At 49.9% G+C, this 24,919-nt stretch overlaps 1 protein-coding gene across 1 annotated transcript; it reads left to right on the top strand.

Moving 5' to 3' along the window:
- The first annotated feature begins 8,150 nt into the window (after positions 1 to 8,150).
- LOC136167496 (uncharacterized) lies at positions 8,151 to 21,567 on the top strand. Its single transcript, XM_065935049.1, has 4 exons — positions 8,151 to 8,390; positions 11,265 to 11,379; positions 19,269 to 19,522; positions 20,758 to 21,567. Exons 1-4 carry the CDS (start codon positions 8,151 to 8,153, stop codon positions 20,848 to 20,850), a joined length of 702 nt encoding a protein of 233 aa, XP_065791121.1. The 3' UTR covers positions 20,851 to 21,567.
- The last annotated feature ends 3,352 nt before the right edge of the window (positions 21,568 to 24,919 follow it).

Here is a 24,919-nt window from a genome sequence, read left to right as displayed (position 1 = left end):
AAGTTGGTGGGCAACCTGGGCCGCAAAGCTCCGCAGCCCCAGGGGCTTTCATTACTTCCGTTTGTGAGTCAAAGTGCACCAAACATCACCGGTGCACGAAGGGGACGAGACCCCGGTCTAGCCCAGACTCGCTCTCCCAGAAGCTGGAACCCGAAGGCAGCAATTACACCTGGAGACTGCCGGGCTGACTGGGAGGCCTCAGAGCTGGCTCTGGTCCCGGCTTGGTGCCTGCTTCTTCGGAACCTCCCTGGACCCTGGGAGCACAAGCTCTTCTCAGAAACGGAGGAGGCAGGGGCTCATCCTGTTGCAGCCACGCGTTCTAGGAAACAAAACCCACTCAGAAGGACGATGCAGATGGTGGAGTGCAGCTTATTACACCGCCGGGCCCAAGGCAGTCTCCTGTTAGCCAAGGACCCAGACCAGTTTTTGTGAAAACCTGATATGCCCTAAATGTACATGCTCAAACCCACCTCACCAAATTCCCTGAAACTAGTCTAGACAAGATAAAAGATATTATCAAAGTTAACCCATGATTCGTGTGTCATAAGCCTCGATAGTTAAACAGTAGACATTTATCAATAGGTCTGTGGTCATATCCCGATAAACATAATGGAATTTGCGACTTTGTTCTGTTACAGAGATAATTTGCATATTCTTTTAGGTGACAGAGAGTCCAAGTCCAAGTCCTGAGGCTCTTTTACCTGGGGGGTCTGGTTTCCCACTGGTATGCCATTTCTATAGACACCAGGCACAAAGTCCAGAGTCCATTGGGAGGGGGACCATGCATGTGGCCTAACGTTCGCAGCCTGGCCTCAGATGGAGTCCAGCTCTGTCTGTTTCCTCCTTCAATCCTACCTGGCCATTAGTAACCTGGGGTCAAAGTCAAAGACATTATAAGTGAAAAAACTACAAATCAGTATATTTTATGAATATATATGCAAATATTCTCAATAGCATATTAGCAAACCAAATCCAGCAACATATAAAAATAATTATGACCATGATCAAGTGGGGTTTCCCAAGAATATAAGCATGGTTTAACATTCAAAAGTCGAATAACAGGGCTTCTCTGGTGGCTCAGTGGTAAAGAATTCGACTGCCAGTGCAGGAAACGTGAGTGCGATCCTTGGTCCCAGAAAAACCACACATGCTGTAGAGCAAATAAGTCCCATAGGCCCCAACTATTGAGCCTGTGCTGTTCAGTTCAGTTCAGTTGCTCAGTTACGTCCCAACTATTTGCGACCCCATGGACTATAGCACCCCAGGCTTCACTGTCCGTCATCAACTCCCAGAGCTTGCTCAACTCATGTCTGTCGAGTCGGTGATGCCAATCACCCATTTCATCCTCTGTCGTCCCCTTCTCCTGCCTTCAATCTTTTCCAGCAATAGGGTTTTTTCAAATGAGTCAGTTCTTTACATCAGGTGGCCAAAGTATTGGAGTTTCAGCTTCAGCATCTGTCCTTCCAATGAATATCCAGGACTGATTTCCTTTAGGATGGACTGGTTGGATCTCCTTGCAGTCCAAGGGACCCTCAAGAGTCTTCTCCAAAACCATGATTCAAAGCATCAATTCTTTAGCACTCAGCTTTCTTTATAGTCCAACTCTCACATCCTTACATGACTACTGGAAAAAACTTAACTTTGACTAGATGGACCTTTGTTGACAAGGTCTGCTTTTTAATGTGCCGTCTGGGTTGGTCATAACTTTCCTTCTAAGGAGTAAGCTTCTTTTAATTTCATGGCTGCAATCACCATCTGCAGTGATTTTGGAGCCCCCCAAAATAAAGTCTCTCACTGCTTCTACTTTTTCCCCATCTATTTGCCATGAAGTGATGGGACCAGATGCCATGATCTTAGCTTTCTGAATGTTGAGTTTTTGTTTTCTTTTTTTTTGAATGTTGAGTTATAAGCCAACTTTTTCACTCTCCTCTTTCACTTTCATCAAGAGGTTCTTTTTAAGTTCTTCGCTTTCTGTCATAAGGGTGGTGTCATCTGCATATCTGAGGTTATTGATATTTCTCCTGGCAGTCTTGATTCCAGCTTGTGCTTCATCCAGTCCAGCATTTCTCATGATGAACTCTGCATATAAGTTAAATAAGCAGGGTGACAATATGTAGCCTTGACGTAGTCCTTTCCCTATTTGGAACCAGTCTGTTCCATGTCCAGTTGTAACAGTTGCTTCCTGACCTGCATACAGATTTCTCAAGAGGCAGGTCAGGTGGTCTGGTATTCCCATCTCTTTAAGAATTTTCCAGAGTTTGTTGTGGTTCACACAGTCAAAAGCTTTGGCATAGTCAATAAAGCAGAGTAGATGTTTTTCTGGTACTCTCTTGCTTTTTCAATAATTCAGGGGATGTTGGCAATTTGATCTTTTGTTCCTCTGTCTTTTCTAAATCCAGCTTGAATATCTGGAAGTTCATGGTTCACGTATTGCTGAAGCCTGGCTTGGAGAATTTTGAGCATTACTTTACTAGCGCGTGAGGTGAGTGCAATTGTGCAGTAGTTTGAGCATTCTTTGGCATTGCCTTTCTTTGGGATTGGAATGAAAACTGACCTTTTCCAGTCTTGTGGCCACTGTTGTTTTCCAAATTTGCTGGCATATTGAGTGCAGCACTTTCACAGCATCATCTTTCAGGATTTGAAATAGCTCAACTGGAATTCCATCACCTCCACTAGCTTTGTTCGTAGTGATACTTCCTAAGGCCCACCTGACTTCACATTCCAGGATGTCTGGTCTAGGTGAGTGATCACACCATTGTGATTATCTGGGTCGTGAAGATCTTTTTTGTACAGTTCTTCTGTGTATTCTTGCCACCTCTTCCTAATATCTTCTGCTTCAGTTAGGTCCCTACCATTTCTGTCCTGTATTGAGCCCATCTTTGCATGAAATGTTCCCTTGGTATCTCTAATTTTCTTGAAGAGATCTCTAGACATTCCCATTCTGTTGTTTTCCTCTATTTCTTTGCACTGATCTCTGAGGAAGCCTTTCTTATCTCTCCTAGGTATTCTTTGGAACTCTGCATTCAAATGGGTATATCTTTTCTTTTCTCCTTTGCCTTTCTCTTCTCTTCTATTCACAGCTATTTGTAAGACTTCTTCAGACAATCATTTTGCCTTTTTTTGCATTTCTTTTTCTTGGGGATGGTCTTGATCCCTGCCTCCCATACAGTGTCATGAACCTCCGTCCATAGTTCATCAGGCACTCTGTCTATCAGATCTAATCCCTTGAATCTATTTGTCACTTCCACTGTATAATCATAAAGGATTTGATTTAGGTCATACCTGAATGGTCTAGTGGTTTTCCCTACTTTCTTCAATTTAAGTCTGAATTTGGCAATAAGGAATTTATGATCTGAGCCACAGTCAGCTCCCAGTCTTGTTTTTGCTGACTGTATAGAGCTTCTCCATCTTTGGCTGCAAAGAATATAATCAGTCTGATTTCGGTGTTGATCATCTGGTGATGTCCATGTGTAGAGTTGTCTCTTGTGTTGTTGGAAGAGGGTGTTTGCTATGACCAGTGCGTTCTCTTGGCAAAACTCTGTTAGCCTTTGCCCTGCTTCATTCCGTACTCCAAGGCCAAACTTGCCTGTTACTCCAGGTGTTTCTTGACTTCTTACTTTTGCATTCTAGTCCTCTATAATGAAAAGGACATCTTTTTTGGGTGTTAGTTCTAGAAAGTGTTGTAAGTCTTCATAGAACTCTTCAACTTCAGCTTCTTCAGTGTTACTGATAGGGGCATAGAGTTGGATTACCATGATATTGAATGGTTCACCTTGGAATGGACAGAGATCATTCTGTTGTTTTTAAGATTGCATCCAAGTACTGCATTTCAGACTCTTTTGTTGATTATGAGGGCTACTCCATTTCTTCTAAGGGATTCTTGCCCACAGTAGTAGATATAATGGTCATCTGAGTTAAATTCACCCATTCCAGTCCATTTTACTTCACTGATTCCTAGAATGTCGATAGTCACTCTTGCCATCTCCTGTTTGACCACTTCCAGTTTGCCTTGATTCATGGACCTAACGTTCCAAGTTCCTATGCGATATTGCTCTTTACAGCATTGGATTTTACTTCCATCACCAGTCACATCCACAGCTGGGTGTTGTTTTTGCTTTGGCTCCATCCCTTCATTCTTTCTGGAGTTATTTCTCCACTAATTTCCAGTAGCATATTGGGCACCTACCAACCTGGGGAGTTTATCTTTCCGTGTCCTATCTTTTTGCCTTTTCATACTGTTCATGGGGTTCTGAAGGCAAGACCACGTTTAGTCAGCACTGTCCACCATGACCCGTCCATCTTGGGTGGCTCTACACAGCAGAGAAGCCCCAGCAAGACTGTGGGTGCTGGAGCAGCGGCTGCGCAGCGCCCAAGCAGCTGCGAGGAGATACCCCACGTCCACGGGCAAAGGAGAAGCCCCAGCGAGACGGTAGGAGGGGCAAAATCGCGTTTCGAATCACACCCCATTCCCGCCAGGGACGCTCAGAGGCGCAAACCAAGCCTGTGCGCACCAGGAGCCAGGGAGCCCACGAGACGGAGACAGAGCCATGTCCGAGCGCCTCCTGGGGAGGGGCGGGTCTCAGAGGACGGCCGCAGGGGCAGGGGCTCTGGGTGCCACAGACCGGGGTGTGGCATGAGCCCTCTCGGAGGAGGTTGCCACTGACCCCACCACAGAGCCGCCGGAACCTACACAGGGCTGGGAATAGACTCTTGGAGGCTCAACAGGACCTCGTGCACCAGGACCCGGGAGAAAGGAGCAGGGACCCCGCAGGAGACTGACCCAGACTTGCCTGTGAGTGTTCAGGAGCCTCTGGTGGAGGCGTGGGTCGGCGGTGGCTGCTGCAGGGCTGGGGGCGCTGAGGGTAGCTCTGCCCGCATGGGATCCTTTGAAGGAGGTTGCCGTTATCTTCATTACCTGCACCATAGTTTGGCCCCAGGTAAAGAGCAGGGAGGGAACACAGCTCCACCCATCAACAGAAAATAGGATTAAAGATTTACTGAACATGGCCCTGCCCATCAGAACAAGACCCAATTTTCCCCTCAGTCAGTCTCCCCTATCAGGAAGCTTCCGTAAGCCTCTTACCTTCTCCATCAGAGGGCAGACAGGCCGAAAACCACAATCACAGGAAACTAACCAATCTGATCACCTGGACCAACCTTCTCTAACTCAATGACACTGTGAGCCATGCCGTGCAGAGCCCGTGCCGTAGAGCCCAGCAGCCACAACCACTGAGCCCTCCCGCCATGACTCCTGAAGTCCGTGTGCCCCAGAGCCTGTGTCTGCAGACGCCATCACAGTGAGATGCCTTGGCACTGCAAGTAGACAGTAGCCCGAGCAGCAAGGCAGGCCCAGGACAACCAAAAATAAGTAAATAAAAATTGTTTTAAAAAGTCAATTAATGTAGTACACTATAATGCTAAAAAGTGAAGAACTAAAGAGCCTCTTGATGAAAGTGAAAGAGGAGAGTGAAAGTTGGCTTAAAGCTCAACATTCAGAAAACTAGGATCATGGCATCTGGTCCCATCACTTCATGGCAAATAGATGGGGAAACAGTAGAAACAGTGGCTGACTTTATTTTTCTGGGCTCCAAAATCACTGCAGATGGTGATTGCAGCCGTGAAATTAAAAGATGCTTACTCCTTGGAAAGAAAGTTATGATCAACCTAGACAGCATATTAAAAAGCAGAGACATTACTTTGCCGACAAAGGTCCATCTAGACAAAGCTATGGTTTTCCCAGTGGTCATACATGGATGTGAGAGTTGGACTATAAAGAAAGCTGAGCGCCGAAGAATGGATGCTTTTGAACGGTGGCATTGGAGAAGACTCTTGAGAGTCCCTTGGCCTGCAAGGATATCCAACCAGTCCATCCTAAAGGAGATCAGTCCTGGGTGTTCATTGGAGGGACTGATGGTGAAGCTGAAACTCCAACACTTTGGCCACCTGATTCGAAGAGCTGACTCATCTGAAAAGACCCTGATGCTGGGAAAGATTGAGGGCAGGAGGAGAAGGGGACAACAGAGTATGAGATGGTTGGATGGCATCACTGACTCAATGTTTAGGTGGAAAAGAGTTTAGGTGGACTCCGGGAGTTGGTGATGGACAGTGAGGCCTGGTGTGCTGCAGTCCGTGGGGTCACAAAGAGTCGGACACGACTGAGCAACTGAACTGATAATGCTAAAATAAAAATGAAACAGCAATGATGATCCCAAGATAAACAAAGATTGAGAGAATTTGTTGCTAGTCAAACCTGCGTTCCAAGAAATAATAAAGGGAGTCTTTCAGGCTAAAGTGAAATGATACTAGTCAGTAACTTGATTCCAAATACAGGGGAAAAGAGCACCAATCAAGATAAATGTAAGCAATAACATAATGTTCTTTTGTTTGTAGCTTTTTTATTATTCTATTTTGCTTAAAAGACAACTGCAAGGGGAATTCCCTGGCAGTCTAGTGGTTAGGACTCTTGGTGCTTTCACTGCCAGGGTCCAAGTTCGATCCCTGGGTGGGGAACTAGGGTCCCACAAGCCAAGTAGCACAGCTGAAAAAAAAAAAGACAACTGCACAAAGGATTAATTCTTCACATTATGAGGAAACAAGTGGAAAGGCCTGATGTTCCTGTTTGCTTTGGTTAGTGTTGTCCAGTATGAATGTCCAGGACAATATTGGACAATTTCAGTGTTGGATAATCACAGAGAAACAGGATGAGGCTTCCTTACTTCATTTCTCCTGCATCAAGGTAGTAATATCTGTGATGTGCACACCTGGCTTAACAAACGTTGTATATTTCCAAAGGACAGAAACAGCATCTCCCCTGGGTCATGTGATGAGGGTGAGGGTGAAAACTGACTCAGACGTGCCCCCAACCACTGTAACTCCATTAACGTGCTAACTCATCACCCCTGTAGGAACTGATAGAAACATAATTTTCCCCTTTATTTATTTATTTTTAAAATTTTCCCCTTTAAAGAGAGGTCTCCTGAAGCCCTGGAATGCATCTAACTTCCAGAATGAGGAAGCTACCCTCATGGAAATCGAGGTGGTATGATTGCTGGTTTGAAGCAAGTAGAGCAGGTAATCTTATCTAAGGAGCCTTAAATCACTATCTTTGAGCTTCTTAGCATGCAGGCGCTGTGCATCTTGATGTGTGAATCCCAAAGACATGTAGTTCTCCTCATGGAAGAGGACAGCAGGAGCCCTCCAAGGGAGGCCAGGCGGCCAGACTCCTGACGGAGCCAGAACGGCCTCTGGGCACCGCCCAACCTTCAGGCCGCTGCAGGCTGAGAGAGCTGGTCGCCAGGTGGTTCCAGAACGCTAGCCCGTGACAAGCCGTCACCAGCCACAGGAGAGGAACACGGCTGTGTGGTCTGGCTTCTCGGAGCGGCTGGGGACGGTGCTCCCCACGACCACCACCGTCCGCTTCACAGCCACCTGGACACCCACCGACGCGGCGCCGGGCTCGGCAGCTGGGCAGGCACTTTCACGCCTTGTCTGCTCGTGGCCACTCTCTGCGGAAGCGCCCTCAGCTGCGGGGAGCAAAGGCCCCACCGCGTGCACCGCGCTGCCCCTGTGCCGTATCAACTGCCCCTGCCCGGGAGGCTCCTCCAGCTGTGACCCAGGGCGGCCCAGGCTGTCCTGCCTAGGCTTGTTCTCACTATCACCGAGGGAGAAGCAGGCAGTCATTACGAACCCATGCTGTCATCCGAAAGCAAGCCTCGCAACAACCCCCGGCCAGGTAATGTTTCCCATTTTACAGAGAGGGGAGACCTCCAGGCCGTCTCCCCCAGGGTTTAGCAGAGGGGGTAAGGAGGGCACGTGTAAGCGGTAACAGTACATAGCACGAGCCTCACGGGCGGGCGAGGACTAATAAACCACTAGGACCCTCACTGTCCTATAGGGTCATTGGGAAAGACCCTGATGCTGGGAAAGACGCAGGCGGGAGAAGGGGACGGCAGAGGATGAGACGGCTGGATGGCGTCACCGACTCGATGGACATGAGTCTGAGCAAGCTCCGGGAGTTGGTGACGGACAGGGAGGCCTGGCGTGCTCCATGGGGTCGCAAAGGGTCCGACAAGACTGAGCGACTTTAACCTTTCACTTTCACTCAGGACCCTCAACCTGAGCAGGCCGAGCCCCACCCCGCTCCAACGTCGATGCGCATGCTCCCCAGGCCACCCCAGCCACGCCCCTGCCCGGCGCTTGGGTCACGACCCGCCCCCTCGGAGACCCGGAAGCAGAATCCTCGTCGGGTCAAAGCTGTCGGCGCTTTTGCGGCGCTACCGCCAGAGGGCGCTCGCGCCGCCTTTGTTGGCTCGCACCTCACGAGTCACGTCAGCGGCCGGTCCCGGAAAGGGAGGGTTCTGCAGTACAAGATGGCGGCTTCCTGTGTGGCGGTACGGAACGCTGAGGGGCCGGTCTGTTTTGGGGACACCCGGCGATCTGTGAGCTGGCATCGCAGTAGGCTCCCGGAGAAAGACAGCTTCCGCAGTGTCCCGCCGTCTTTGTTGTCGTTTAGGTGGCCAAGAGTCCAAGATGGCGGCCCCCACTGCGCGGCCGGAAGTGGCCTGGCCGCCGTCGCTGGGTGCTCTCTCTGGGCCTCGGTGCTTGTCGGGGCGGTGGGGCGGCCTCGCGGGCAGCGGGCCCTGCCCTTCCTGGACCCGGCTCCAGGCTGAGGAAGCCCCGCGGCCACGTTAGGTATTCCCTCCCAGCAGTTTGGGTCCCCTTAGCTCCAGTTCCCTCAGCTGCCTCGCGGAGGCTGATCTTCCGGTCTTGCCCGCGAAACCAGCGACGGGAAGGTGAACCGAGTTCGTTCCTCCTCTCGGAGGAGTGACGTGCCGTCGCGGGAAAGCGCAGGACGGCTCCTACACTAGTGGGGACCCAACCCAGCAGACACCTAAGTGAGGGAAAGCAAAGTGCGGGAAGACGTGTGAGGATATGCCGTGGTTGGCGGGCTTTGTTTTTGAAAGATTTACGAGGGTGGGGATGTCCACCTCTCGCCTAGGCTGGGTCCCTTCCAAGGGCCGAAATGGCGACGGGGACTGGGTACACGACAAGTTTGGGAATGTCTAAGTGTGCCATCTGAAGGCGCAAAGCTTTTTCGTAAGGTTGTCACATCATAAAGCGGTAAGGCAACGTTAAAAAAAAAAAAAAGGACTTTTTTTTATCCGAGACCACGATATTTAGTAAAGATTCAAGAGGTTCCGTTTGTGAGGACAGACTTCCCAAGGTCAGTGCCGCAATACTTGCTGCAAAGGTTGGTTGTTGAGATGGCCTGAGCCCTCTTGAAAGACAGGGTTTGTTTTTTTTTCCATTTATTTTTATTAGTTGGAGGCCAATTTACAATATTGTAGTGGGTTTTGTCATACATTGACATGAATCAGCCATGGATTTGCATGTATTCCCCATCCCGATCCCCCCCCCCTAGTTTTTGTTTTTGAGGGGAGGAGAAGGAGCCTGGGTTTGGCCCGGCAGACAGAAGGCGCTCAAGACCTGTTTGTTGAAAGAACGAATAAATATTAATTAATAACATCTTCCTGCTATGAACACACGTATTTGTAGTGAGTCCTGTTGCTGGAATATCTTTCTATGTTTTGAGGGTTGATGCGTGCATGCTCAGTCACTTCAGTCCGGTGTGACTCTGTGACCTGGACAGCAGCCCACCAGACTCCTCTGCTGTGGGATTTCCCAGGCAAGAATACTGGAGTAGGTTGCCATTTCCGCCTCCAAGGCATCTTCCTGACCCAGGCATTGAACAAGAGTCTCTTATGCGTAACAGCTTGAAAGTGAAAGTGTTAATCTCTTAGTCCTGTCTGACTCTTTGTGACCCCATGGGTCTTAGCCCGCCAGGCTCTGTCCATGGGGATTCTCCAGGCAAGAATACTGGAGCAGGTTGCCATGCCCTCCAGGGGAATCTCCCGACCCAGGGATCAAACCTTCATCTCCTGCATTGCAGGCAGATTCTTTACTGCTGAGCCATGGGGGAGGCCCTGTGTTTTCAGGGTTAGTATTGTGGAAAACCACTGAAACAACTTCTGCCTTAAAATCTTGCCAAAATGTCTTCTCAACGCTTAAAAAATAAAGTAGTAACAGCCTTAGAATCAACGTTGATCTTGGGAATCACCAGCTTGAATGTGAAAGAAATGTCCTCCTTCTTGAAGCCACTGCCCGTTCCTGAGCTTTACTAGCGTGCTGGGTGCTGGACAGGCTGGCACCCTTACACGTGTCTCTCCAAGCTCTGGCATGTGTGAAATATGGTAATGGAACTAGTCAGCAGGTTCCTCCCCTGTGCTCAATGCTCAGTAAGCAGCAGTTACTGTTGAGGGCGACCTCGAGTTGCTTTCTGTGTCTAGGGCCTCTGTCCTTGTTCTTGTTCAGTAGCTAAGTCGAGTCTGACTCTTTGTGACCCCATGGAGTACAGCGTGCCAGGCTTCCCTGTCCTTCAGACTCCTGGAGTTGGCTCAGATTCAGGTCCATTGAGTTGGTGATGCTATCTAACCATTTTATCCTGTGCCTCTGGGGCCTTATAGGAGCTTAAAAAAATATGCTAGTTGCCCTGTGGGCCTTTATTGACTTAGAGGCCACATGGTGTAATGTAATGGAAAGAATGTTGCTCTTCCTTATGTATGTTGAGTAAGTTAGAAAGTTACATAACCTTTGCAGATGTCAGTCTCATCATGAGTGAGAGAATCACAGAACCTCTCTCACGCCTCAGGGTGCACATGGTCATGAGAAACAAGGCGCATGAAGCAGCTAGTGCGAGGCGGCCCACGGGCACTTGGCCCTGGCCTCTAGTGCGGCCTCTGGGCTGAGGCCCTAGCACTGCGCTCGGCGGTGTTCTCCACGAGCAGGAGCAGGCGGCCGCAGAGTGACAGTTAGCACAGGAAGCCTGTGAGCAGTTGGAGGGCTGGCAGGTCTGAGGCTTCAGGGCCCCAGGCTTCCTGTTTGCATCGGGAGGCTGCAGGGATGGGCTGCAGGCCGTTCGTGGAGGTGTCTCCTTGCCAGCAGCCACCTGCTCTGTTCAGTTCCCAGACACCCCTTTGGAGCATCTTCCAGTGCCTTTCACAGGCGTCAGCCTCCGTTTCTGAGGCTCAGTGCCAACACTTCATTGCTCATTTAATATGAAACTCATACTGCATATATTTAAAATTAAAAAAAAATTTAATAGCGATAAGGTACACATAATGTAGAATTTACCGTTTTAATATTTTTAAGTGTACATTTCAATGGCATTAAGTGCACTCACACTGTTGTGTCTTTCCATTTTACAGAAAGATGAAGCTATGTGCAATAAACAGTACCTCTCCAGTTTTCCTTCCCATGATCCCCGGGCAATCGCCATTCTACCTTCTGTGTCTGTGAAGTTTACTGCTCCAGGGACGTCATGTAAGAGGAATGAGAGTACTTATTTATCTTTCTGTGATTGGCTCATTTCACTTAGCATAATATGTCCTCGAGGTTCACCCACTGTAGCGTGTGTCAGAATTTCCTTCCTCTTAAAGGCGGAGTAATGTTCTGCATGTAGCCCCGGATGAGAGCAGAATACACCAGCCGAAACATGCCACTTTGTCATGTGAATTGTTTTGAGCCGAAGGAAATCAAGACCCAGCAGTTTTAGGAAAAACCTTTACCTCTTCTTTATCTGCCTAAAAGAATTTAAATAGGGGGCCAGCCCCTAAAGACAGCAATTACCAGAGATAGTTGTTTTATCTTCTGGACTTAACCTGTGCGGCAGGACAAACATGTGATCAGCAGACATGTGTTCTTGTCGTCCTGTGGGCGGCCCTCCCCTCTGCAGACCCAGCCCCTAACCATTTCCTCAGCTCAGGGAGGCAGATAAGCCTCAATTGCCTTACTGCCCGTGGGTCTCGTATTTTTATGGGGCTCCCATACATATGAAATGAAATCGGTTTTTCTCCAGTTAATCTGTCTTAAATCAGTTTAACCATTAGACCAGCCAAAGAAACTACAAGGAGAGAAGGGACATTTTTTTGCCCCAACACCACATTTTGTTGTTCACCTGTCGGGGGATAGCTGGGTTGCGTCTGCCTTTTGGCTCTTGTGAGTAATGTTGCTACGAAGCTGAGTGCATACATACTTTAACTTGAAGTAATGTCCAATAGGATTATAATAGAGTAGAGTGTGCTTTATATGCTTACATTTGATGAAGTAATTCTGAATCATGAAAAATACAATAGTAAGCTGTTCACAAGATCATTAGACGGTTTAAGAGAGGTAGTCAGTCATAGTGCCTCACGGGCTGTGCCGCAGCTGGCGATGGGACGCACGTTCAAGGCGCTGTGACTGTCGTAGGTCCCTTCTGCCCCACCAGTGGGCTCGGGGGAGGTTGAGGGTAATCTTATTTAAAGGTGGCGTTGAAAACCTGAGAAATAGGTGCACAAAGATAGGAATCAAAGACCTTTAACAAACGATTGTGAGGTGAAATGTTGGAAGCACTGCAGGCCTAGTCTGTGAGGCTGGATAATGAGAGCACTCACCTCGGGGTCGTGGTGAGGACAGGCGGTCACCTGGCCAGGAGTGGATGTTGGCCATGAGGACCGCAGATGTGGAAACGTGTCCACAGTGTGCAAGTCATTTTTAAAAGGAACGCGGTGAGTCTAGGTGAAGGGAACGTGGGGATTTACAGGGGTTCCTTGTAAGTTTTCGTATAAGTTTTCCTATAAACTCCTCTGTAAGTTTATTTCAAACTAAGTTTAAAAAACACACATCAAGGGACTTCCCTGGCGGTCCACTGGTTAAGACTTCATCTCCCAGTGCAGGGAGTTGAGGTTTGATCCCTGGTCGGGAGCGAAGATCCCACATGTCTCAGGAGCAAAAAGGCAAAACAGAAAACAGAAGCGCTATTGTAACAAATTCGATACAGACTTTAAAAAATGGTCCGCATCAAAAAAATCTTCAAAAACAAAACCCACATCAAAATAGCATGTAAAATAGAATACAACTGTGAGGGAAAATGTATGCACACAAAAAATACATGATATTTTTATATCAAAAATACTAATCATGGTTATCTCTAGGTGGCAGAATTATATATTCCACCCTCCGTGTTTTCTTGAGTTTACCAAGTTTTTTGTTGTCATTGTTGTTGTTCTATGCGTGTATCAGTCTACTAATTATGAAGAACACTAGTACTTAGTTTAATAAAAATGGACTCCGGTAGTTATCTAATAATTATCTAATGGAAGCATCCCTTGTAGCTCAGTCAGTAAAGAGTCTGCCTGCAATGCAGGAGACCCAGGTTGGATTCCTGGGTGGGGAAGATCCCCTGGAGAAGGAAACGGCAACCCACTCCAGTGTTCTTGCCTGGAGAATCCCATGGACAGAGGAGCCTGGTGGGCTACAGTTTAAGGGGTTGTAAGACATGGCTTGGACATGTAAGTCATGCTCGGACATGCCTGAGCACCCAGCACACAGCAAACACACACACACAGAAACATCTGAGACCTTTCATGGACTCGAGTTCCGTCCAAACGGCCCCTGGCTTCTGTGAAGGACCCCGGCCTCCGGGCAAGGACAGGTGCTGAGGTGATGGCTTCCCGTCCCACTTCTGGGCGGGTCCTTTACGAGGTTGACATCACAGTTGAGAGCCACATCAGATGCTTAGAACAACAGCTCGAGGTTGAAAGCCCTTCACGGTGGAGCCCTTCCCGGACGGCTCCCCTCCAGTGGCTGGTCTCAGCTGATCTGATCGGTGCCCAGCAACTCTGTCTGTGGCAAGGCCTTTGCTCACTTGGAGTCCAGATCCGATCGCTGCTCTGTCCCTCAGAGACGTGCCCGACCAAGACCGCCAGCGAGGGGCTCCGAAGTGTCTGCCCTGAACTGTGAGGCGTCCTGCCCCAGCCCAGCTCTCCCCCAAGCCCCAGACCTGCCCCTCCGGCTCTCCTGTCCTCTGTCCTCGTGGGTCTCACCGAGACCTCACACGCAGTGTTCCGACGCGTGGCTGTCCTCCCCCCCAATACGTGCCGTCACTTGTCCCTGCTACAGCGGCGGATATGTTAGGAAGGGAGCGATTGGTCACGGCTCTAGGCTCTGTTGCTTGATCTTCCTCACTGCCTCTGAGACACGGCTTTCTCCTGGCCACGGTGCGCTGGTGGAAAAGCTCAGAGTTAAGAGATGGTCACCTCTGCTGTGACGGCCATGCAAAATAGCGGTGACTGTTCAGATGAGAGAGTGGCTCCACTCTTGCCAGCTCCAGCGATCACAGCGCGAGGGGTCAGAGTCAGAGTGCCGGTCGTGGTCGTGTCGGTGGCGGAAGGGTGACAGAGACGCAGAGAAGGAGCGTGGGCCTCCTGTGCCGGCCGGAGCGGGAAAGGGACCGGGTCAGACGGCCCCAGCAGACTGTCCCCGGAGCCAGTGAGTGGGAATTACCGGAGCTGGAACTTGAGGCCATCGTCCGCGATGGGAGAGTCTGTTAGAACCGAACAGATGAAGCCTTGGGAAGAGAAGCCACAGGCCGAGGGCAGAGGTGGGTGGTCTGAGGGGGACGGCAGTGCTGGGCGGGCCAAAGAAGCGGTGACCGACAGCCGTCCCGCCACTGAGTCAGGGTCCGAGGGCGCGGCGGCCCCTCACTTGGAGGCAGGGAGCTGCGGCAGCCGGACCGCTGGGGCCCGCTCACCCCAGGCGTGTGCCGCGCTCGCGGGGCTGGTGGGGGAGCCCAGGTCACAGTGGCCAGGCCGGGACAGGTCCCCCAGGAGACTACTCTGACGGGGCTGGGGTTAGGATAACTGAACCGGGGGGCTGAAGGGTCTGCCGCGCGCCCTCTCCCTGAACATTAGGGGAGGGGGTGTGATGATGTTCTCTGTAGCCCCCTTCGAGGAAATGGCTGGGCGTGTCCCGGACTCCTGCGGGGGAGCTGGGGAGGCTGCCTGGAGGAAGCGCTGTGCCCACTGACACTTTCGAGCGGGACAGCCTGCCTGTCTCCCGAGTGTGGTGGGCGGGCGCCCGCTGAGCTGCCTGCGTCTGCTGGCCACGCGCAGTGCGCTCTCCAGAACGGCGTGCCTGAGCTCAGCCAGCCAGCCGTGTCTGCCTCTGCGACCCAGGGCCCCAGGACCCTAGGAACGCTTCAGGCCCATCAGGAATTATATTTAAAAAGACAAACATTGGAACGCTTATACACTGCTGGTGGGAATGTAAAATAGCGTGGCTGCTGTGGAAAACAGTGTGAGGTTCCCCCCCAAATTGCCTATAGAATGTCCATATGATCCAGCGATTCCTCTTCTGGGTGTGTTGCTGAAAGAACTGGAAGTAGGTACTCAGACAGGTATTTATACAAGCATGTTCACAGCAGTGCTCCCCAGGTGGCCGGTGATAAAGAGTCCGCCCGCCAGTGGGGCGCAGGTTTGATCTCTGGCTTGGGAAGATCCCCTGAAGGAGGAAATGGCAGCCTGCTCTCTTGCCTGAGAAATCCCATGGACACAGGGGTGTGGCAGGGTACAGTCCAGGGAGTTGCAAAGAGTCAGACACAACTGAGCGATCGGACATGGACACCTGGGGTAAGCAGCGAAAAAAGCAGTTAAGAGGGACTGCCCTGAGGAGCAACCTTGGGGTCAGGAAGGGCTGAGGCGGCTGGCTTTTACTAAAGGCTTTTAGTACTACTAATTTTTAACCATATGCATGCATTGCTTTGATTTTTAAAAGGCTTCAAAACCATGCAAAAGATCACACTACAGAGTAACATGTCATCTCTGACCCCATTTTTAAAGCGAGACCAAACCCCAACACACCATCCGTCTGTGTACAGAAGATCATCTGAGCACCGGGAGTCGTGGAAGCGGGCGCTGGTGTCCGGGAGGCGGCAGCAGAGGGTGTGGGGGAGACCCTCAGCTGTCCTCTGTGGTGTGCAGTCTGACTTGACCATGAACTGCTTAGGTGACTTTTTTGTCTTTATCATTCCTTCTCTCTAAACTACTTGAGAGTGAATTGAAAACATCTTTGTTTAACCTCTAACTTCAGGGTTTATTTCCTAAGATCACAGGCTGTTTGTTGTTCAGTCGCTGAGTTCTGTCATTCACTGTCTCCCGGAGCTTGCTCAAACTCATGTCCATTGAGTCAGTGATGCCATCCAACCATCTCATCCTCTGTTGTCCCCGTCTCCGCCTGCCTTCAATCTTTCCCAGCATCAGGGTCTTTTCCAAGGAGTCGGCTCTTCTCATCAGGTGGCCAAAGTGTTGCAGCTTCAGCATCAATCCTTTCAGTGAATATTCAGGACTGATTTCCTTTAGGATTGACTGGTTTGATCTCCTGGCAGTCCAAGGGACTCTCAAGAGTCTTCTCCAGCACCACAGTTCAAAAGCATCACTTCTTCGGCACTCAGCCTTTATGATGGTCTGAGTCTCACATCCGTACGTGATTATTGGAAAAAACATAAGCTTGACTATACACATACAGACCTTTGTCAGCAAAGTGGTGTCTCTGCTTTTTAATACACTGTCATAGCTTTCCTTCCAAGGAGTGTCTTTTTAATTTCATGGCTGCATTCACCATCTGCAGCGATTTTGGAGCCCACGAAAATAAAATCTGTCACTGCTTCCACTTTTTCCTGTCTATTTGCCATGAAGTGATGGCCCGGGATGCCATGATCTTTGTTTATTTCATGGTTAGTTTCAAGCCAGCTTTTTCACTTGCCTCTTTTACCTTCATCAGGAGGCTCTGTAGTTCCTCTTTGATTCTGCCATTAGAATGGTATCATTTGCATATCTGAGGTTGTTGATATTTCTCCCAGCAATCTTGATTCCAGCTTGTGAGTCATCCAGCCCAGCATTTTGCATGATGTGCTCTGCCTGTAAGTTAAATAAACAGGGTGACAATATACAGCCTTGTCATGCTCCTTTCCCAATTTTGAACCAGTCAGTTTTTCCATGTCTGGTTCTAACTGTTGCTTCTTGACTTGCATACAGGAAATGTAGATGTCTCCTGTTTCTCAGGAGACAGGTAAGGTGATCTGGTATTCCCATCTCTTTAAGAATTCACACAGTTTGTTGTGATCCACACAGTCAAAGGCTTTAGCGTAGTCAGTGAAGCAGATGTTTTTCTTGATCTCCCTTGCTTTCTCCACGATCCAGCAAATGTTGATCTCTGGTTCCTCTATCCCTTTGAGGCCTAGCTTGTATATCTGGAAGTTCTCAGTCCATATTCTGCTAAAGCCTAGCTTGAAGGATTTTGAGCATAACCTTGCTAGCATGTAAAATGAGCACAATTGTGTGGTAGTTTGAGCATTCTTTGGCATTGCCCTTCTTTGGGGTTGGAATGAAAGCTGACTTTTTCCGGTGCTGTGGCCACTGCAGAGTTCTGATACAAAACCAGAGTACTGTTATCAAAATCTAGAGATTGGACATTGATACAATCCTGCTATCTAATGTACAGCCCATGGTCAGGTTCTCCCATGTCACAGTAAAGTCCCTCCTGGCCTTTTTTTCACTCCTAGTCCAAGATCCATAGGGCTTCCCTGGTAGCTCAGTTGGTAAAGAATCTGCCTGCAATGCAGGAGACCCCGGTTCCATTCCTGGATCAGGAAGATCCTCCGGAGAGGGGATAGGTTACCCATTCCATCTTGGGCTTCTCTTGTGTCTCAGCTGGTAAGGAATCCGCCTGCAGTGTGGGAGACCTGGGTTTGATCTCGGGGTTGGGAAGATCCGCAGGAGAAGGAAGCAGCTACACGCTCCAGTGTTCTGGCCTGGAGAATTCCGTGGACTGTGTTCCTGGGGTTGCAAAGAGTGAGACAAGGCTGATTGACTTTCGCTTGCAAGATCCATTCGAGGACCATGTGTTGCATTTCGTTTCCATGTCCCTTAAGTCTGTTGATCGGGAACAGTTTCTTAGCCCTTCTTTGTCGTTCTGATCTAGATATTTGTAAAGAGCACGGATCAGTTACTTTTTAGACTGTCCCTCCTCATGGGTCTACCTGGCGTCTCCTCCTTGTTACACGCCGCCTTTGCACCTTCGGCAGGAGCGCTGTATGTGATATTGTCTGTCTTCGTTCACCTTGTCACGGGGCCCTGGTGCCACTGTATCCCGGTACTGCTGATGTTCGGTGGGGTCACTTGGTTACGCTGGAAGTCCGCCAGCCCTGTCCACTCTAAAGTTACTGTCCGGTGATGAGTGAGTGAGTGCGGGGCTAAGTTGTTTACGTTACTTTGTTTACAGCGTGTTAATTTCTGCTGTTCAGCAAAGTGACTGAGTTATACATACATATACTGTTAATATTCTTTCCCATTATGGTTTGTCCCAGGATTCTCATACACAGTAGGATTTGTGGTTTATCCAGTCTGTATACAAAAGCTTATATGTCTACTAACCCCAGTCTCCCACTCCCTCTCCCTCGGCAACTACACATCTGTGATGCTGTTTCCGTTTCATAGATAGATTCATTTGTGTCATAGTTTAGATTCCACATCTAAGTGGTAGCATATGGTATTTGTCTTTCTCTTTCCGACTGACTGAGTGTGGCCATCTCTAGGTGCCTCCATGTGGCTGCAAATGCTGTTATTCACTCTTTTTATGACTAAGTGGTGCTCCACTGTACATACACATCACATCTTCTGTGTCCATGCCTCTGTTGCTGGGACGGGTAGGTTGTTTTTCGGTTTTGTGTACTTATTTATTTTGGGTACCTGGACAGTGGCTTGGACCCTGGACCCTCAGAGTAAAACTCTGATGCTCTGCCGACTGAGCTGCCCAGACATTCTCCCAGCATGTCTTTTTTAAGCTAGGCGAGAATGACAAGGAAGCACTTCAGAAGACGGTTTGGTCAAGGCCAGCATCCAGAACCTGCCACCCCTCCCGCTCCCCAGGTCCCTCAGTCACCGCTCGCATCCCATCCACCTCTGCCCTGGGTGCTGCAGAGTCAGGGTCGGAAGGAGGCCCTGCACACAGTTCTTCAAGCCCGAGGCCTCAGCGACGCGAAGGCAGCATTCCTCCAACTGTTAGGGGAATCTAAGACGGAGGAAACACACGTCGTTTGGGTTGGAGGAGAGCAGTGAGATGCAGCCGAGCCCAGCAGATGTCCTCTTCCCTGTGGGCTGGCCTGCGGGTCCCCAGCCGGCTCCCTGAGCCAGCGCTGAAGCCCCCGGCGCGGGAGGCGTGCCCACGGCACTGGCTCCTCAGGAGGCTGGCTCCGACAGCTCTGAGCCCGAGTCCTGGGCCACGCGGGTCCCTGGCTTTTGAGAAGGGACTCAGTCTGTGCTCAGGCAGCCTCCCAACCCCCACACCACCCCAGCTGCACTTTCTCTCTTGTTTTCCTGGGATATTAACTGCAGCCTCGAGAGGAGGCCAAGAAGCCGCAGAGACTCGGACAGGCCCCTGCCTCCTCTCTGCCGCTGAACCTGAAGGCGCCTGCTTCCTTGTGGCCTGCACACTGGAGGAAGCGGCCAGCGTGGATGTCCAGCCCCCAGACCTGGCACCTCCCCTGGGTGCTCTCTGCAACACGCCAGCCCCTCCGAGGGGAACCAGGACCTGGGGGATGCGACAGCCACCAGGAGGAAGTGGCCTGGAAGTTTCTCACTTCTCCAAAGTGTGTTTCAGGGTCTGCCTATGACAAATACGGTGGGGGAGGGAGGGGGCCACGACCACAGCAGCCAGGGAAGAATCCCAACTGCGTCATGGCCCGCTGGCAGCCATGTGACACTGACAGGTCACTTCAGGCATCTGAGCCTCACTCTCCGTCCCAGCGTGGGGGCAGAGTTAAGCAACTCCTGCAGTTGTCACAAGGACCAGAGGTCATCTCGCGGTGGGACTTCCAGATCTTAGGAATCGGCATGCCACCTGCTTAACTCTGGCCATCTCTTCATGCCACTTCTGCTATTATTTCCCTAATAATTCTCCGTAATTGGCTTTCCTTTCTAAATGTTCTAAAGAAATATTGCTCATGAAATTCGGTTTGTTTCACATGTCACATTTTCCTACTCCACCTTAAAATAAGTAGATAAAGATTAAATTTAAAAAATCCTCTGTGGTTCCCCAGTGGGGTCCCAGGTGCAGCGTGGGGGCCCCTCCTCTGTGCCCCGCACACCAGCAGTCCCCCCAACAATCCCCCGGAGGCTCTGATCGTCTGTAGGGATAGAAAGAGGCCCCCAGTCCCAGGATGAAAGGCGTTTTAACTCACTCCATGTGCTGTGGCAGAGGCTCATCGGGCCCGAGGCGTGACTGGGACGGTATGGCCCTCACCCTGTGTGTGGACAGAGGTAACCCGGCAGCAGCAGGATCTCCATAGCGCAGGCTGTATTCTGCTCGCCCTGGGCCCCCTCAGAGATGGCCTGCGCTCCACTGGGGCCGGCCAGGCCAGGGGAGCTGTCTGATGGGGGTGTCCACGTTGCTTCTTCGGCGTTACAGCAGGAGGCTCTCCAGAATGCAGGCAGAGCCTGGACTTGAGCCACCCTTTAGGTGGAATGCGGCTGAATCGCCAGCTCTGACTGCGGGCCTCTGTATCAGTCAGGGTCCACTTAAGGAAAGAGAAGCCGTTCCCGCAATTCTAATCAGAAAGGGATTTAACCCAGGGCATCAGATGCTTCCAGAGGCACTGTAGGGCCTCCAGGGGTCTCTTGGGGGTGGTGGTGGGAGGGCGGGGGCCTGGGCAGTTGAGCGGCAGGTTACTTGGAGCCCAGTTCCCTGACCCCGGGCCGCTGATAGAGGAGAAGGAATCTTCTGTCAGGTGCACATGTGTCTTGGTTCTGTTAGAGCAGCTGCAAGAGCGTCCCAATTATTCCTGGTTCGGAACCACGCAGTGACACGAGCCCTGCTGTCTTGTAGACACGACTTCATCTGGAGACAGCACGGAAACCCGAAAGGCAGCGCCTGCTTGTGACTGTGTGGGGCAGGCGTGTTCTTCCTGAGTCTCTGTAACAGGGAGGTGGACCCAGAGAAGACCCTCACTGTGTGAAACAGGCAATGATCTAGGAGGTCGCATGTGTGTTTTACTCTGCCTCAGGCTTTCTTGTGGCAAGGTAGCCTGTTCCCAGCCTGTTTCAGGGAGGGTTGTCTTTTTTAATGTATTTTAAAAATTTTAAGCTATTTTTTACTTATTTATTTATTTTTGATTGAGCTGAGTCTGTTCTGTTTGCGGGCTTTCTCTAGTTGCAGCAAGTGGGGGCTACTGTCTAGTTGCACTGTGAAGGCTTCGCCTTGCAGTGGCTTCAGTAGTTGCAGCTCCTGGGCCCTAGAGCGCAGGCTCAGTAGTTGCGTCACGCAGGCTTAGTTGCTCCGTGGCATGTAGGATCTTCCCGGACCAGGGATGGAACGTGTCCCCTGCACTGGCAGGCGGATTCTTAGCCGCTGGACCACCAGGGAAGTCCTGTTCCCAGCTTTAAAGGAGTTTCAACAAGGTACAGAAAGCTCATTCCATGACAATGTTCATCACCGTGAAATATTGGAAATGATCTAATAATAAATCAACATGGGAGAGATTAAAGAAATTCATTAAGTCAAAGGAAAACTGCATGCATTAAAATAACGACAGATATGTGTCAGTGAATACCGTGCTTTGAAGTTATGCTAAATCAAGAAAGATTATAAAATAAGACTGTTGAGTCTTAGAGATACACAGATTAATAAAACATGGTCTTGGGCTTCCACGGTGGTCCAGTGGTTAAGATTCTGTGCTTCCACTTCAGGGGGCAGAGGTTCAATCCCTGGTGAGAGAACTAATATCCCAGATGCCACAGCAGCCAAAGGAAAAACAACTCACGGTCCTGTCATGGCTCTCTGCTACTGACCTGCTAGCACTGGGGTGCAGTGAAACGCATAACCAGCTGCTAGTCAGTTGGGAGTGGGGGAAATATTTTGTAATTTTTGCCAATTGCTGTGGTGTAAGCATTTCCCCCATGGCTGATTTCCAGCTACCAGTGGAACCTTACTGAACGGGGAATTGGGAGGACATGTACACAAGGGGCCCTTGAGAGTCAATACCAGCTGGCTCCTCGTGTCCCCGGAGCCCTCCACCTCCTCATGCGGGCCCGTTGGGAGGGGGTTTTAAGTACATAATAATGTATTCATTGAATGGAATGCTAATCACTCCTGAGAGGATGATTCTTTGAAGTAGTCAGTCATACTTGAGAAAAATTCAGGTTTAGTTGCAAGTTTAAAACACAAGCAAGTGTGAGCGAGATCAGTGAAAATGGCAGTGTAAGGATTACAGACATTGCCTCCTCCATAAAATCAACCAGAAAATGGGCAAAAATTGTCAGAATCAACTTTTTGAAAAGTGTGGAAATTAGCCAAATTGTTGAAACAGCCTGGAAAACATTTATTCAAGAATAAGGTTGAACAGAGTGTGCTGACATTTGCCTTTGCCCTAGACTCGTCCTGCGTCCTCCAAGTCCACAGTCACCTCAGCAAGCACAGCTTGCATTTCTGGGGCTGCCCGCCAGCTGCCAGAGGGACAAGAGTGGAGCTGGAGCCCGCTCCAGGGCGCGCGCTCGGGTGGGGCCCTCGTGTGGCCGGCCCGGGTCCCCTGGAAGCCCTCAGGGGACGGGCTGACCCGGAGCTCACTCAGCGTGGGCAGGCGTCTCACTACAGAGGGCATTTTGGAGAAGCATCACAGGGCTCCCCGCTGGCTCAGTGGTAAAGAACGCGCTGCCAGCGCGGGACACGCAGGTCCAGGCCGCAGTCCGCGAGGAGCCCAGGCGCCGCCGGGCAGGTAAGCCTGCGCCCTGGAGCCCCGAGACCGCGGCTAGGGAAGCCCGTGTGCCCTGGGGCCCGCGCCCGCCGCAAGGGAAGCACGTGCGCCGCACCTGAAGAACGGCCCGCACAGCGGAGGCCTAGCGCAGCCACAGATGAAGAAAATTAATTTAAAAAATGAACAATTACAGACAAGCGCGTTAACTGTGTGATTGTTGGAGGCAGCAGATGAGAGTCCGGTCAAGCACCAGACCTAAAAGAAAGAAAAAAACTGAAAGAGCAGGTCAGGGGACAGAGCCCCTGAGGGCTTTGCAGGCTCTGAGTACTCTGGGGCGCATGGTGGCCATGCTCACCTGTGGGTCTGTGTGCCCAGGGGTTGCACTTGCTCAGAAAAGAGCTCAGAAGGCTCTCCGCGCTCACCTCCGGTTGACCCCAAAGCCTTGCACACACAAGGCAATGAAGCCTAAGGCGGAGCCGTAAACTGCCTGCCTGTACCCCGAAAACCTGTCCGAACACACACTCTGAGCCCCGTGGCAAAGACTGGGAGAATTACTTGTTCCAGGCATTTAAAGAAGACTCAGTCCCACGAGCCGACCACTAACCTAACTGACGAGATGGTACTGGCCTCAAAGGATACAGACACTGTAGAGTTAGTTCAGCATAGTTACTGGACAAACAACTACCGCAACAGCAGGAGTGATAAGATCTTCTCCTTGGGGACGGAGAAGATCTTATTTCTGAAGCTGTACATTCAGTTGCTTAAAATGTTCAGTTTTCGGCAAGAACAAAACGAGAACACTCCCCAGCTCATTTTCTGAAGCCAGAACTACTCTGACACTGAAACAAAAGACATCACAGGAAAACTACAGACCAGTATCTTTTGTGATTTAGATTTTGTTGTTGTTGTTTAGTCGCTAAGTCATGTCCGACTCTTTGTGACCCCGTGGACTGTAGCCCGCCAGGCTTTTCTGTCCATGGGATTCTCCAGGCAAGAGCACTGGAGTGGGTTGCCATTTCTCGCAAACTGGATCCAGTAGCGTATAAAGAGGATTATACACCATGGCCAGCTGGGATTTATCTCAGGATGCAAAGCTGGTTCAACATACGAAAACCCAAATTGATCTACAGATTCAATGCAATTTGTATCAAAATCCAGCTGCCTTTTTTTTCAGACATTGACAGGCTGATCCTAATATTCATATGGAAATGCAAGGGACCCAACATAGTCAAGACAGTCTTGAAAATAAGGACGAAGTTGGAAGATTTCATACTCCCCAGTTTGAGAAGTACCTGTAATCCAGGCAGTGTGGTGCTGGCATCAGAGTAGACATGTGGATTAATGGAACAAGTTGGGGAGTCCAGAAGTAAACCCATACACCCGTAGGCAACTGTTTTCAAGAAGGGTGCCAGGCCATTTACTGGGGTCAGAACACGCTTGTCAGCAGATGGTGCTGGGGCCACCGCAGGAGAATGAAGTTGACTCCCTAACCATACTGTGTACAAATGTGAATTCCAATTGATCAGAGGCCCAAATGTAACCACGGACACTGTAAAACTTTCAGAAGAAAACCTAAGAACTCCCTGGCGGTCCCGTGGCTGGGGCTTTTGCTTTCACTGCCGAGGTCCCAGGTCCAGTCCCTGGTTGGGGACTTGGGATCCCACAAGCTGCATGGTGTGGGCCAGAAAACAAAAAAGGAAACATAGACGGAAATGTTTTCGCCTTTAGAGTACACAGTGGTTTCTTAGGTATGACATCTAAACCACAAGCAGCCGACGATAAAATTATTGGGAGTTCATCAAATTTTAAAAGTTTCATATGTCAAAGAACACTGTCAAGACAGTGAAAAAATCCACAGAATGGAAGAAAATATTTGCAAATCATATATATGCAAAAGATATAATACCCAGAATATATAAAGAACAGTTACAACTCCATAATAAGACAACCCAGTTGAAAAATGGGCATAGGATTTGAATGGACATTTCTCCAAAGAAGGTATATAGAAGTTCAATGAGTACATGAAAATATACAGTTTTATTCATCACTAGGAAAACACAAACCAAAATCACATTGAGAAACCATTTCACACCCACTGGGGTGAGTCTAGGAAAAGAAAAGTGGACAGTAACAAGTGTTGTCTGGGGTATCAAGACACTAGAACTCTCATTCATTGCTGGGAAGAACGTAAAATGTTGCAGCAGCCTTGGAAAATAACTTGGCAGTTCCTCAAAAAATTAACATAGAGTTACCACATGACCAGCCAGGTGTATACCCAAGAGAGTTGAAAACATAGGT

This window comes from Muntiacus reevesi, chromosome 4, assembly GCF_963930625.1.
Source record: "Muntiacus reevesi chromosome 4, mMunRee1.1, whole genome shotgun sequence".
NCBI lineage: Eukaryota > Metazoa > Chordata > Mammalia > Artiodactyla > Cervidae > Muntiacus > Muntiacus reevesi.
This window is presented reverse-complemented; position numbering and strand designations above follow the sequence as displayed.